Below are 13,188 nucleotides of genomic sequence, written 5' to 3' on the forward strand. Positions count from 1 at the left end.
CAAATTACCCTTCTTTTCCCTTTTCCCACACTGGCAGCAGAACCTACCATTGCATCAGATTGAGGCCAGATTCAGATTTCAGTAATATTCATTGTAACTTCATTCATTTATAAGTGATGGACACTGTCTATATTGGTAGAAATGAAAAGAGAGTCCAGGTCGTGAGGCTGACCCTGTTTTCTGGGAACTGCTGATATTGGCATCTTTGCTTCAGCAATTCTCACCAGAGAAATCTCAATGTATATCGTAACTTCAAAGCTTTCCTTACTATCATGCCATAGACAGACTATGGGGAAATGACAGTATCTAGTTTATAGACCACTTGCTCCACGGCCATTGCCTCACAACAGCCTCCAAATGTGGTGGGAGGAACAAGTATTAGACTGGATAACCTAAAATGAAGCATAAGACCAGCATAGCATGATAAATAAGACAAAAAACATTCTTATGTCTTAGTGTCTGTTCAGATCTGGAGTGACATTTCCTTCAGAAAGAGGGATTATACTCCCGGTTCTCTGTAATTCCTCTCTTATTTTGAAGGTTAAAGACTTGATTGTGTATATTTTGGGAAGTTAAGGGTTAAAGGATCTTGCCTTTACTTAGCTTGGTTTCATAACTTTCCTAGATTAAGTGCTATTACCTATTTCATTGAAAAAGGAATTGGGAGAAATTAATGAACTATAATTTCAAAATACTTAAAAGATCTAACAGACTTCAGAAGCTACTGTGGATTCAGTAGTATATTTGATTCTGGAATCTTTAATTTGCTGAGAAGCTTCTTCCTTGGCATGAAAACACAATTATTAAAGTTCATTTCATTATTTTGGGACAGAGAGCACAATTTGGTTAACATTCCATTGTTTAAAATTCCAGTGCTATGAATACAATGAATTTCTCTAATGATTAATAGGATTTCTTATTTGAAATAATCATGTTGAACCTTATTTGCAAGACTTATTAGATCCATAGCTTCCATATGAATAATGCATCTGTAGTTGTACGGTTAACTTTGGAGAGTTGTTACTCCTCTGAATATTTTTCTCTCTGACTGATTTGGGGGCAGCAGATCTGCAATGTGGAACCTGCAGCTCAGTGTCACATCTCCCACTGCCATGAAGGGCATCCTCAGAGGGTTTTCCCCCTAAATATTTCTGATAATGTTTGAGGACATTCAGCTCTTCACRCTGTGTCAGGGATTGCAGCRGGTCTGTGAGATCCCTRACAMRCTGTRAAGATTGGAAACATGGTCTCTGAAAAAGTGAAAGAAGGCAGCCAGGTCCTTGAAGATGCTGCCACCTAACCTGGGCAGCATCTTGCTGAGGCCCAGCAGTGGAAAAGCATTTTCTGTCTGAGCCCACTGAGGTGGGAGTTTCTTCTAAATCGGAGATTTAGAAGGAGACTGTGAAGCTTGGAGGCAGCTCACAGCCCCTTCTGCTTATAACTCTTCATTTTCCCACATTTTTCTGCACACACGTTCTTCACTACAAAGCCCAAATAACCCCCAYAAGACAGACAGACAAGCAGACAGCAGAATGACTTCTGTGGCTGTGTGAAGAGCAAGAAGCTCCACCTGTGCCCYGTGCAGGCCCTGCAATGTCCTCTGCACCCACTGCCCTTCACGTGCCCAGCAGCCTGCACGTGCCAGCACTGCCAGCAGCTGCTCTGCTGTACAAAGCCCTGCGCTGCCACTGTCCTCATGTGTGTTATTACCTTATTATCAAATAACTGCAGGAGAGCTTCCACCTACTAACATCCTGATTCACAGGGATTTGCTGTTCCACTAGTGACCTGAACGAGGACACTCCTGCCTGAAAGTTCAGCAGTCGAATTCTCCCTGCTTGATGTGGCCTTCAGCAGAGCTTCTGGGCACTGAGCTAAATGTTCACACTGATGCACGTGAGAGCAGGAGAGCTGCAGAGGCCTGCAGAGGCTGCTCCTCCTACATTTCAGTTCATCCCTCCATGTACCAAGAAGCCAGCCCTTTCCCCATTTTTTATTGCCCGTGAATGAACAACAGAAATGAAGACAGTAAGCTACAAAATCCTGCTTAGCTATTCTCTTCATCATCACTTAATTCATAAAACCAAGAGTAAGAGATAGGAAAAAAAAGCAGTAACACATACATGTTCTGATGTGAAGGCAACCAGTCTGGGAATAGCTGCCATTCCTTTCTCTTTAACTTCTGGGAACATCTTGAAACGTGCAATCAACATAGCATACATGTTAGATATGGCACCACCTGGAGTCCACAGTAATATACTGTTACTTTTTCTATGCATTGTAATAGCATTGCAGTACAAATGACAAGTCTTGCTACAGCTTTTCTAATTCGAACTGCAGAAACAAGGATTCTTCCTTCTGCTATTCCTCACAGCTGGCTTATAGGTAAGGGGATCTACTACACCCGGGTAATGGCTTAAGTGGAAAGTAATTCTAGTAAAAATAGCTGAGGTTTCCTTTCATCCTTCTTTTCTCATCACGTCTCCCTTCATCCCTAACCTTACCTGCCCACAGGCTACCAACAAGTGCTCCCCGCTCGGTGCCCTGCTCCACTCCCGAGCAGCCACCACTGCAGGGAAGTGCAGCCCATCCCAAGCCAGTGGGCTGCCCATCTCCGAGTGACCCACCGCCTGCCCCAACTAGCACTACCACCCAAACACCCGCCGCAGGGGCGGGGAAGAGAAAGGAAGACACAGTCACCCTAGCAAATATTTTTTTTGTATGAGTCCTCCCATGAGAGGAAGAGCAAAAGTTAGATTTCCCTAATATTATCCTTAAAATCACTGGCATACATTGACTTAAGAAAAAAGTCATTTCAAGCATCAGATGCTAAATGGATTTTGTTTCTGAATTTCAATTATTAATTAAACTTAACTAAAAAAGGAGGTTTTTGTTTGCTCTTTTGAGGTTTTTACAGACCGAGCCTCTGTGTCTATAGGCAAACAATGTTTGGCTGTACATTAACACTGCATGAGCACTATATAATACATAACATAATAATATTATTATAATATTATGCAATATATAATGGAATATAATGCAGAACCTGAGGTAAAGTCTGAGCACTTTTATATACATACACATATACACAAACATGTATACATATAATCCATCAGTTTTGTCCTGTATATTTACTGTATATACTGTATGTGTATTTATACATATATTTACGTAAATAAAATGTGCTTGTATGTATATATATATATACACACATGTTGTACATGTATATTTATATATGTACACACATGTTGATTATGATTTTAAAGTGTTGAAGCAACTTAACTTTCATCCATTTAAAAATGTCATGTCTGCTTGAGGCCAGGCTCTTCTCTGGTGGAAGGGAATAGGGATGGCACTTCCAAGAGAGGATTAAGCTCAGCCTAAGGTAATTTTTTTGCAGAAGAGAGTTGACTTGCCCTTTCAAGGTATCTATCCCTCTCTCTTGAATACAAGGGAGTCTCTGCAGCCAGCCCAGGGAAGGCACCTGATGCTTGGGCAGCCAATGTGGGGTGAGTTAAATCCCAGCCTGAAAAGAAATCAGGGTAGCTCTGCTGACACTAACGATGCATTACACCAGCAGAGGACAAGTGCCAGTAAATCTAGCACTCTCTTGCCTTTCATATGAGTTGTATTTATCCCATTTAAGATATATCTGCTATTCCCCAGCCCAGAGAAACCACGCTCTGCCCTTCATTTGTGATCAGTGCCCTGATGGTGCTTTTGCAGTGAGGCAGCCCCTGCTCTGGGCTTTCCCTGACCTTGCTGCCCTGCTGCGAGTCACAGTGATCCAGCACCACTGCTAAGGGGAAGGGGGAAAKTTTTTTCCCCTGTCAATTTTTTGCAATGTACATGTTTCTATCCCTCTTTTTACAAATGAGGAAACCACAAAGGGAGAGATCATGAGGAAATGCTCATACAGCTTCCCCTAAAAAAATCAGGGGCCACGAATAGCTTGGTAGGTGGCTGAACTAGGATGTCCAGGTTGAAGAAACTCAGCATAACTATTTTGTCCAAAGTCATTAGCTCAGTATCAGAAGAATCAAGACTAAAACACAGTTTCCTCAATATCACTTTTTTTTTTTTTTTTATCACTATTTATTATCTAGCCATTTAACCTTAAGCTTATTAACGAGTCCACATTTTGCCTTTAGCTTTGCAGTTGTGTTTACACCCACAATCAAGGGCAGGCATCAAAACACACCTACAGAGACTGGAGATCCTAATCAGACCATTATGGTTTGTATGTATTGATACCCTGTATTTCATAACAGAATGCATAAAGCAAGAATCTTTTCTTTGCAACAGTAGGGTCTTAATTTGAAGCTCTGATGGTTTAGAAATGAGAAAAGAGCAAGCAGATAAAAATAATTTTGAATATTACCTAACAAAAATTGACCCTGTCTACTAGCTATTGCTCCCTTGGCAAAGTGAACTGAAAACATGCCCTTTTCACTCAGAGCAGAAATTATACAGAAAGAATGAATGAGACCAGGTAACACTCCCCAAGGACACAGGCACAAATGCGGCTGCTAGAAGAGTGTTCCTCCTGGGGGCTGTAGCAGCCGAGCTGCCACCCTCAGCTCTGGCTCTTTCAGGATCTATTTTACCTTCTCACTAAGCCAAGAGCTGGGCAAGTCAACTGTGCTGTGAGACGGAGATAGGAGAACTGGAGCTTGGATTTGTCTTTGCTTCTAGTTCGGAAAACCCAAGCTCAGAAATGCAGAAAACAAACCTCCTTCCCTCACCCTCCCACGGTACTTCTACCCTGCTATTCTTCACACCTAGAGCACCAACATCATGACTACACAGAGCAAGTCCCAGAATTTGACCCACTAAGTAAAATACTGGCAATACACTGATCTTAGGGATGGACCCTTCACTGCTTTTGGAGATGCTGGACTTCCTCCTGCTGTATACACAWTTTGTGGCTCATGCTATCTCAGGCACAGTGCAACAAACCTTGGCAGATTTCATGCTTGTGATGAGCCCTTCATCTGTGTATGCTGCCTGTTCTTGAGCTGCACACCTGGCTATGAACTGCGCCTAACACTTGGGCTGCTGCTCAGCCCAGCCCAGCTCAAGCTCACAAAGGGAAAAACTGAAGAGCAGCTGCATCGAGCTACTTCAGTGACTATGGACAATAATCAGACACTGACCAGTTTAGAAAAACTTTGACTTAGGATCTGGTCTCAWGGTATCAGTTTAAAAGCTGACCAGTGTGACGGAGGTCATGGTCTGGGTCAGGACCTCTAAGCACTACATTAAAAGCTGTCAGAGTTTCTGCTCTTACTGCTTTTTAGATAAGGACTCATTAAGAAGTATTACAAATTCTCATCTTTTTCGCCACTTCTGGGTAAAGGCACAAAACTCCTTCCACACATGCATTCAGATGTGAGAATTAAATTGTGAATTTTTGGTCCATACAGCATGAATTTTACCCTTCCTGCTCTTGGAGATTTAAATTACCTAGGCGATGAGCAATGAAGTCCCTTTGATCGACAGCCAAAATATAATTTCTCTCTCTATTAGGTCAATGAGCTTTCCTTCCAGAAGAACACCTTCCCCACTATCACTCTGTGCTCTTTTGCCAAGCTAAGACGCTGTGCTCAATCCCCGTTCTTTTCAGTTTTTGCAATTTGGGGAGAAAGACCAAAATTCTTAGTAATAAAAGTTCCAGAGTGAGATAGGACGTGACAGAAAATATAAATCAAAAGACTAAGTGGAAAAATTAAAAAAAAAAAAACCTTTAAAAAAATGTAGTGCTCATGAGGGTCAATGATTTCTCTAGTTTGTCATTTTCTGCCTTTGTGACTTGCTCTGAAGGAACCAAGTCTCTGACCCTTTACGCGCTCACAAAAAATAGTCACTCAAGTATTCCACACAACTCAAGAGGCTAACTCATATGGCCCATCTTTGACTCATAAAGTCAAACATATCATGTAGCATTGGTGGGATCTTACCCATCCACTCAGTTCGCTTATAGGGATGCTGTGTTCTTCCTCCTGACCCCAATTTCCCTTGCAGTGATGGAGAGCTGCTTCTTTGCTCTATTAWTAAGACTATATTCTGTTTCATGTATTCTCTAAGAGACTAGGGGTAGAACAAAACTGCAAGGCAAATATCTCTTCTGATTATGCTTCCCATGCCAATACAGCTGTTCATAATGCATTATAATTTGCGCAAACACTCATATTCCCACCCTTGAAATTCAWAAACATGCAATGTGTTATCTCAAAGAGGCCACTGGTGGTCATTAGCAAGTGTCCTCTTTAACATGCATATCATTATATTTACTCTTTAACTATGGAGGATTTCATAGCATAGTGTGAAAAATAAAGAAAGCTTGAAAGATCATGTACCAGGTGAAAATATCCCATCGCCACAGCCCCCGGGCCAGCCAACCATCTCTCTCATTTTCCTTAGGGTGACATATTCCAAAAGTACAAACACTGGAGCAATTTCATAGGTGAACCTGAAATGTAGTAATGTCCATATTTAATGTTTTAATCTACAACACTAACACATCCTTTCCCAACATTACAACACACAATAGCCATGAGATACTCTAGCTTGCTGTGGGCAGAGCTCTGTTTTGTAAGGTTTGATAATTTTCCTTCTGATTTCCACCCATTTCAGTCAAACAACCTATGCCCACCTTTTCCAGGTTCAGAGCTTTGCCTTGTGGGCAAGACCTGCTGGCCAGAACCAGATGTTAGTCTTGCAAAAACCTGCATGCACCTCTGCATTAATACACATTAATAGTCCTATGATGACAAGACAATTCATGAAGCTAAGCAGGGACATAAATAATATAGTCCCAAAGCCTGGAAAAAACACTTGAGAGATGCAGACAGCAAGGGCTTTAACTGCTCTTAATATGGGTTATACCCTCCCCTTCATATAAATGTTATTGTATATTCACCATGCATTTCATTTTACATATTTACAYCTGCAAAATACTGAAATAGTTTTTCTGTTCATTTAAAGGCGAGTTAGCAAAGCTGGCATCATATATAATAAGAATAAATTTTAAGGAAGGCAGTCTACAGGAGAACATTGAAAGTCTTCCTATAAATAATAAATACAAAAACATTTTAAAATAGGGTAASTGTTTTCCAAAAACCTTAACGTAAACATACTCCTGCCTTCATGCAGCTACAGCAGCTAATACTGCAGAACATCACTGTATCACCGTACTAAACATTATTAGGGAAAAATTGTGCTACTTACATATTAGTATTTGCTGCTGATGTCAGCCAGTCTGCTGCCAATCCAACCATGTCCAATCCAGTTGAAAGTTGATTAAAATATCTAGGATGCCCTGCATAAAATGGAAAACATTACTAAAAGGCTGGTGTCACAGGATGAAATTATTCAGTGCTGAATAGTATATTCAACCCAGGATTTTTATGCACAAGAAAGGTATGGAACAAAGCAACAATAAAAGATTTTCCTGGAAAATGCAGGATTTCTCCTCTTTCTCATTCTAAGCTAACTAAAATCGGAGTAATTATGTAGAATGTGGAATAATGAATTCCAGCATTCTCCATTATCCTTTCAATTTGCTTTCAAAATTAATAGGATGCTGCCTCACAAAAATAGCTGTTTGCCCCGGTTAGTGTGTCACATGTTGTCACTGAATGTGTTTTTGCCTGGCTAGGTTTGAAAGGCATGCACGAGACACCATCTGAAGAGCTTGCCAGGACATATAACATCAGTGATGAATGGCTAATGATTATAATAGACGGAGCAAAATGAGAAAATGGAACATTTTGGTGACTGCTTTGCACATGACTCAAAGGCTGATGATTGTACAAAGATGGCAGGGAAGGTGGCAGTACTTGTCATTTCTTCCCYGTCAGAGTGCAATTATAAATAGCTGCTTGTAATTGTGGTTTTAAATAAACCCAATTAAAACAGCATTGTTGTCACATCGGAACGATGCACAAGACCACGCTCAATGGACACTGATGGTCCATTTACGTGCGTGTTCTAATTGACTCCTGAATTTCCCTAAAATCCGGTCAGGGATTTTTCTTTGGAAAATCTGCTGAGCGCCATTAAGAGGAGGAATGCAAACCATTAAAACTCAGGTTTTACTGCTAGCTCCTTGCAAGCCCCTGTACGTGCAGGAATCGTCAGCAGGGACTGCGGACGGTTGACAGCGACCGAGGTGCCTCTAGCTCCAAGGGGAGCATCTCTGCTGCACAAACACCCGTCCTCACCCGTGGGCTAYGCACTGTTACTGCCTTCATGGAAAACAAAGAGAGAGCAAGATGACGGAGGAAATGCACAGCAAGAATCAAGGGAAAACTATCTCCAGTCTCCAGCAGCCTCTTATCAGGCGCGTGCACATGGCTTGGAGAATTATACCGGGAGAATTGCTCCCTGAGTCCCACCTTCCCCTGCACAAAGGCTGCGTAATGGGACTTTGCAGGCGGGGGGATGAGCTGGGGGGAGGACAAAATCCAGCTCGTGGTGAGCAGCAAAGGGGCCCTGCTGCTGCCAGCCACTTCCCAGGCGCCTCCCTTGCCCCGACAGTCCCCTTCCGCAGTTACCCGGCAGATTTAGCGGATCCCACATCCCCCTTGCAGGCAAGGGGGCACTTGGAGCCGAGCGCCGCTGCCGAGTCTGGGCCGTGGGAAGGCTCCGGGAGGCAAAGAGAGGCGCCTTCCCCAAAAAAAAGGTGCATTTTTCCCACAGCAAAAAGCTGTGGAATAACAAAACTCATTCTCCTAACTACAAAATTCACACTCACAACTACAAAATTCATACTCATAACTACAACGTCTCAGCAGCTCCGTGTCAGGCTGCACAACCAGCCCCAGGGGACTCTCACCCTGGTTGTCACTCGTTGTTTCTACAAGGAAGCCTCACACCAAACCTCCCGCTCYGGAGCTGCGGGAGAGAGGGGCTGGCAGGGCAGGGCAGGCGGCGCCAGAGCCGCTCCATGTCACTCRGAGGGACCCCACTGACGACGGCTCTGCTCCATCCCGGTAAATCTCACGTGCATTCGGCACTGAAGAGCGGGCTTTCCCTCCGCGCACTCCTCCCTCCACATGGAGCTGCAGGAAACTTAGTTTACCGATTAGTCCTTGATCCCAAACGGAAAGATTTTGCCCTTCTTTGTGCTGCCCTAATACCCGAGTGAGCTCTCTGTACACGGGTGGCCACACTATGGTGAGGATGATGATGGGTGGGTGAGGAAGGTTTCTGTGAGGGGCTCAAGGTGCCTCTCATCCGAAAAGCAGCTCATCTGTCACCACCATCACCAAGCAAACAAAGAGGGGCCTGAAATAGGGACAACAGGGGCAGGGGCGAGGAGGAAAGAGGCGTGGAAATAYGGGAGACTCCTATTTCCTAATGGCTTTAGTAATATCCAGTTTCTCTGTGCCTCCCCTAAACCCACCCCCCATTGAACTGTGGCCTCCGGAGCCTCCATGGGGAGACACGGAGCGGCAGCGCTGGTGAGGGCTGAGGGTGGCCGAGGTCGGGGCTCACCTGCAACCCCAGGCCTGTGCCGGCACCCGGAGCAACGTGCGGGGATCCCAGCCCCTTGAGGCTTTGGGGTGGATCGAGGCAATTTTAACTGCCTGCGTTGTAAATTCCCCTGAAAACCCTTCCCCAAATCTCCYGTCCATCTCGCCTGCTGTTGGCAGGCGCTGCCTGGTGCTTCATCCCAGAGGAGGCTGCGTGCGAGCGGGGCCGCTGCCGCCTGCAGAGCAGCGCCCAGGCGGGTACCTGAGCACCCCCGTGCCCGAGCTGCCAGCGACCTACCCACCCAGGACAATCCTGGCTGCTTTTGGGGATGCCCCCACGCAGGACAAGGCTSCTCCAAGCAACACGGTTCATTTTCCAAGCTGCCTGCTTGGTCTCCACGCCGTGCCCGGCAGGCACCGGCTTCCACGCTCCCCTCCACGGGCTTCCAGAGCCGGAGCGTAGGGAAGGACTCTCCCAGCCACAAACCCCTCCCCGAGGGCATTTTAAGCGCTTTACAGCCGAGAAACACATCACGCCGGGGTGCAAATCCGCTCCACGCTTCCTGAGCCCCCATCCCTGCCGGACGCCCAGGGCGCCGAGATGCGGCAGGCGCCCCGGGATGCTGAAGAGCATCGGCAGCCAAGCGGAGAGCAAGGCAACGCGCCGCCCTCCCCCAGCACCCGCGTCCGAACCTCTACCACACAGCTTCAATTAGAATAAATAAACAAATAAGACTACGAAAAAAGAAAAAAAAAAATAAAGGAAGAAATTCATGCTTCGCATATTCGTGAGGCTGAAGASATTACAACATTGTTTTGAAGCTTCTTTTTGGATGCATAAAATGAAATGGGTCTATTATGTGAAGCAGAATATGAAAAATTGCTTTAYGAAAATTGCTTCAGAAACCCTATTATTCTATTTCAAATTTGGAGATTCTGGGTTTCACAGCATTCAGTGAAAACACCTTTTGTATGCTATACTGAGACACACGGCACAGATCTATCGACTGACTTGTTCCTGCRGACACCATTTATCTAACTACTTATTCCAATATTTTACAGATGTTTTGATAGCACCRGAGTCATATATCAAAAGCATTCGACTGGATAGTCCCACCTCCAAAAGAACAGGGTTACAAAAATCCCCAGCAATCTGTGCTGGGCTCATTCTGTTTTGCTCCTTGAAGGTGACAAAAACTGTCATTATTCTCCCCTCCACCTCTGAGGCTGTCGCACTAATTGATACACACTTATTTTTAAATAATTTCTCAGTAATTCGAATTTCCACTAAGAGCTCCCTGGACTCCAAATTATTTTTCCATCACAGCCATAATTGTAGCTGTGCTTTTTTGCTTGCTCCTCGGCAGTTTATTTAAGGTGGCCCCGGACTCGGAGCCGCGGGCTTCCCAAGCCGAGCTGCTTCCGCAGGCGYGGAGCGGCGCAGGTTAAACCCAGCTTTGGGGGTGGGATGGGGAGGAACGCAACTAATGGGGCCGGGCACAAAAAGGAATTAAATGATCCCTGTCCTTCCCAGGAAAAAATAATAAAATGTCTATTCAAACATTAGAATCATTTAGCTTTAGTTTTATTCCTCGATTCTAGAGTTGAAAAAATCCTCCACTATTCTCCTACGCTCAATTCTGCCTGATTTTCTGATTTTTCTGTCCTGCAGGTAAGCAGACAAAGATAGCAAATGGCCGTTCAGAGCTCCTGATTTACAGGACGTTTATTGTCATTTCTGGCTGTCAAAGGGGCTGGTGCCTGTCCCCGTTCTCCACCCCCCCACCCCAAACAAGCCCATCCCGGCTCTGCATCCCACCGCACAGCCACCTGCAGGGAGCGAGACAGGATCCCCAGCCCACAACAGGTAAAATGGATGGAGAGGAAGGGAGGAAGGTTACAAAGGTGGTTAAAATACTGCTTGTGGATGCAATGAACAACTCGGCTGCACAGGAGAATTCATTTTAAATTAGGAAGGGCGCGTAATGCTGCACTGAGTTACAGTGGCTGGGCTGCTAGAGCRTTTTGTCATTTAGGAAAATGATCCTTGTCTCTGCTAAAAACTGACAAAATACAAGGGCTGTTTGAATCCTTAATGCTTCAAGATGGGATGAAATGACACCTTTAATCAATGGATGAAACCATACAGGGGAGAAAATGAGCACRGCTATTACCTGTTTTAATTGCATACTTCAGAGTTGTTCTGCAGTTCAATAAAATTTCTTCCAAGGTTTGTGGCTGATCTGCCAGTTCCCAGTTATATTCCTGGAGCAGCTCGTTCGGATAATGGAAATCAATAACTTTTGTTGATCTATCAAAACTTTTCACCACATACTGAAGTAAAATGTCCACAACATCTTGTAGGAAAGACATTGTTGTTATTTCTCCATTGCATGCTGGCAGAAGATCTGGGAAAGGAGAAATTAAAAGTTACCTTGATTTTATGGCTTTATGAATAGATTTGGGACACAGTCTTCTCCCATTTACTTTGAAAAAAAATCTTTGTACTCTTTTCAACAACAACAAAAAAGAACTTTCTCCTTTATTAAGCAATTTGGTTAGGATGCTATTTGAAAGAATGTACTAAGAAATGTAGTCAGATTTTTAATTCTCATCTAAAATGGCTATTTTTGCCTAGAGCATATTTACCAATTTTAAGACAGACAGAGAGGGAGAGAGCAGGTAAAGCAGAAAGAAGGGAAACGAATCAGTGAGGGGGAAAAAAGGGACTGGAAAAAAAWTCAGTGCTTCAAGAAGCTCTCTCAAAATTGTCATTTGCCTTGCAACAAAACACCTTCCTTGCGGGCGCCGWGCGCAGTGCTTTGCAAGTCACTTGTTGATAATTTACCGTTTTTATCTCCAAAGCGAGAGCGCCCGGTGTGTCGGAGCGGGATGTTCTGCCCGGGCTGGAGCAGGGGGGACGCGCGGAGCGGGGCCGCGGCAGCGGGCGGGGGCAGCGCCTGCCGGGGCTGCCACGCGCCCACCCGCGCCGCCTTTCCTACAGGAAACCCGGTCTTCGGGAGCGGCGGGGCTATCTCCAAGGTCAGAGAAAGATGAACGGCAAAAAAACCCTGCATTTACGCCAAGCATCGAGAAAGCGCGCTCCCGCCCTCCTTCTCCGTGAGCCTAATCGCGCTGCACCGAGAAGGTGGCCGCTGTCACTATTCCCTCACAGAGCCGCCCGGGTTATTGCTTTGTTGCTGCTGCTTTGTTGTCTTTTCTACCTTGGTGGTTCTGGGTTTTGTTTTCCCCGACGTTTTCCGAAGCCGCCCGGCGCGGGGGGTGGCCGGGCCCGGAGCCGCCGGCCCCGCAGCGTTTCTCCCCCGCAAGCGCTGCTTTTTCCCCCCCCATCTCCGCTGTTTCCCCGCGCGAGCTGCCCGGAGGCGCCGGTACCTGTTGCGTGCAGGAGCGCGTAGCCGGCGCCCGCGCCGGGGCAGCCGCAGGGCTTCTGGCCGCAGGCGCAGCGCGGCCGCCGCTCCGCCGCCCCCGGCGCCGCCGCCTCCGCGGGCCGCTCCGCGTCCCCGTAGAGCAGGGCTGGAAGCGACAGGGACACGGGGCTGAGCAGCGCGGCGGCGCAGCGCGGGCCCCCCGCCCGCCGCGGCCGCCCTTACCGCACAGCTTGTTGCCGAGCCCTCCCGTGAACTTCTGCGCCGCCTGGCACCAAGCTCTGGCTGCAAAGAAGCACAAGGGAGCGCGTGGGCCACGGGCC

General features: G+C 45.9%; 1 protein-coding gene across 1 annotated transcript in view; it reads right to left on the reverse strand.

The window, feature by feature from the left end:
- GAD2 (glutamate decarboxylase 2) overlaps positions 1–12,905 on the reverse strand; it is a 35,749-nt gene extending 22,844 nt beyond the window's left edge. The window contains exons 1-5 of the mRNA XM_026044804.1: positions 12,873–12,905; positions 11,654–11,887; positions 7,231–7,321; positions 6,360–6,472; positions 2,124–2,239 (exon numbers count right to left, since the gene is read on the reverse strand). Of these exons, the coding sequence (XP_025900589.1) occupies positions 2,124–2,239; positions 6,360–6,472; positions 7,231–7,321; positions 11,654–11,852 (519 nt within the window). The 5' untranslated portion in view covers positions 11,853–11,887; positions 12,873–12,905. The remainder of the gene's footprint in view (positions 1–2,123; positions 2,240–6,359; positions 6,473–7,230; positions 7,322–11,653; positions 11,888–12,872) is intronic.
- Positions 12,906–13,188: the final 283 nt, after the last annotated feature.

This window comes from Nothoprocta perdicaria, unplaced genomic scaffold (genome assembly GCF_003342845.1).
Source record: "Nothoprocta perdicaria isolate Ctin4 unplaced genomic scaffold, notPer1 scaffold_385, whole genome shotgun sequence".
NCBI lineage: Eukaryota > Metazoa > Chordata > Aves > Tinamiformes > Tinamidae > Nothoprocta > Nothoprocta perdicaria.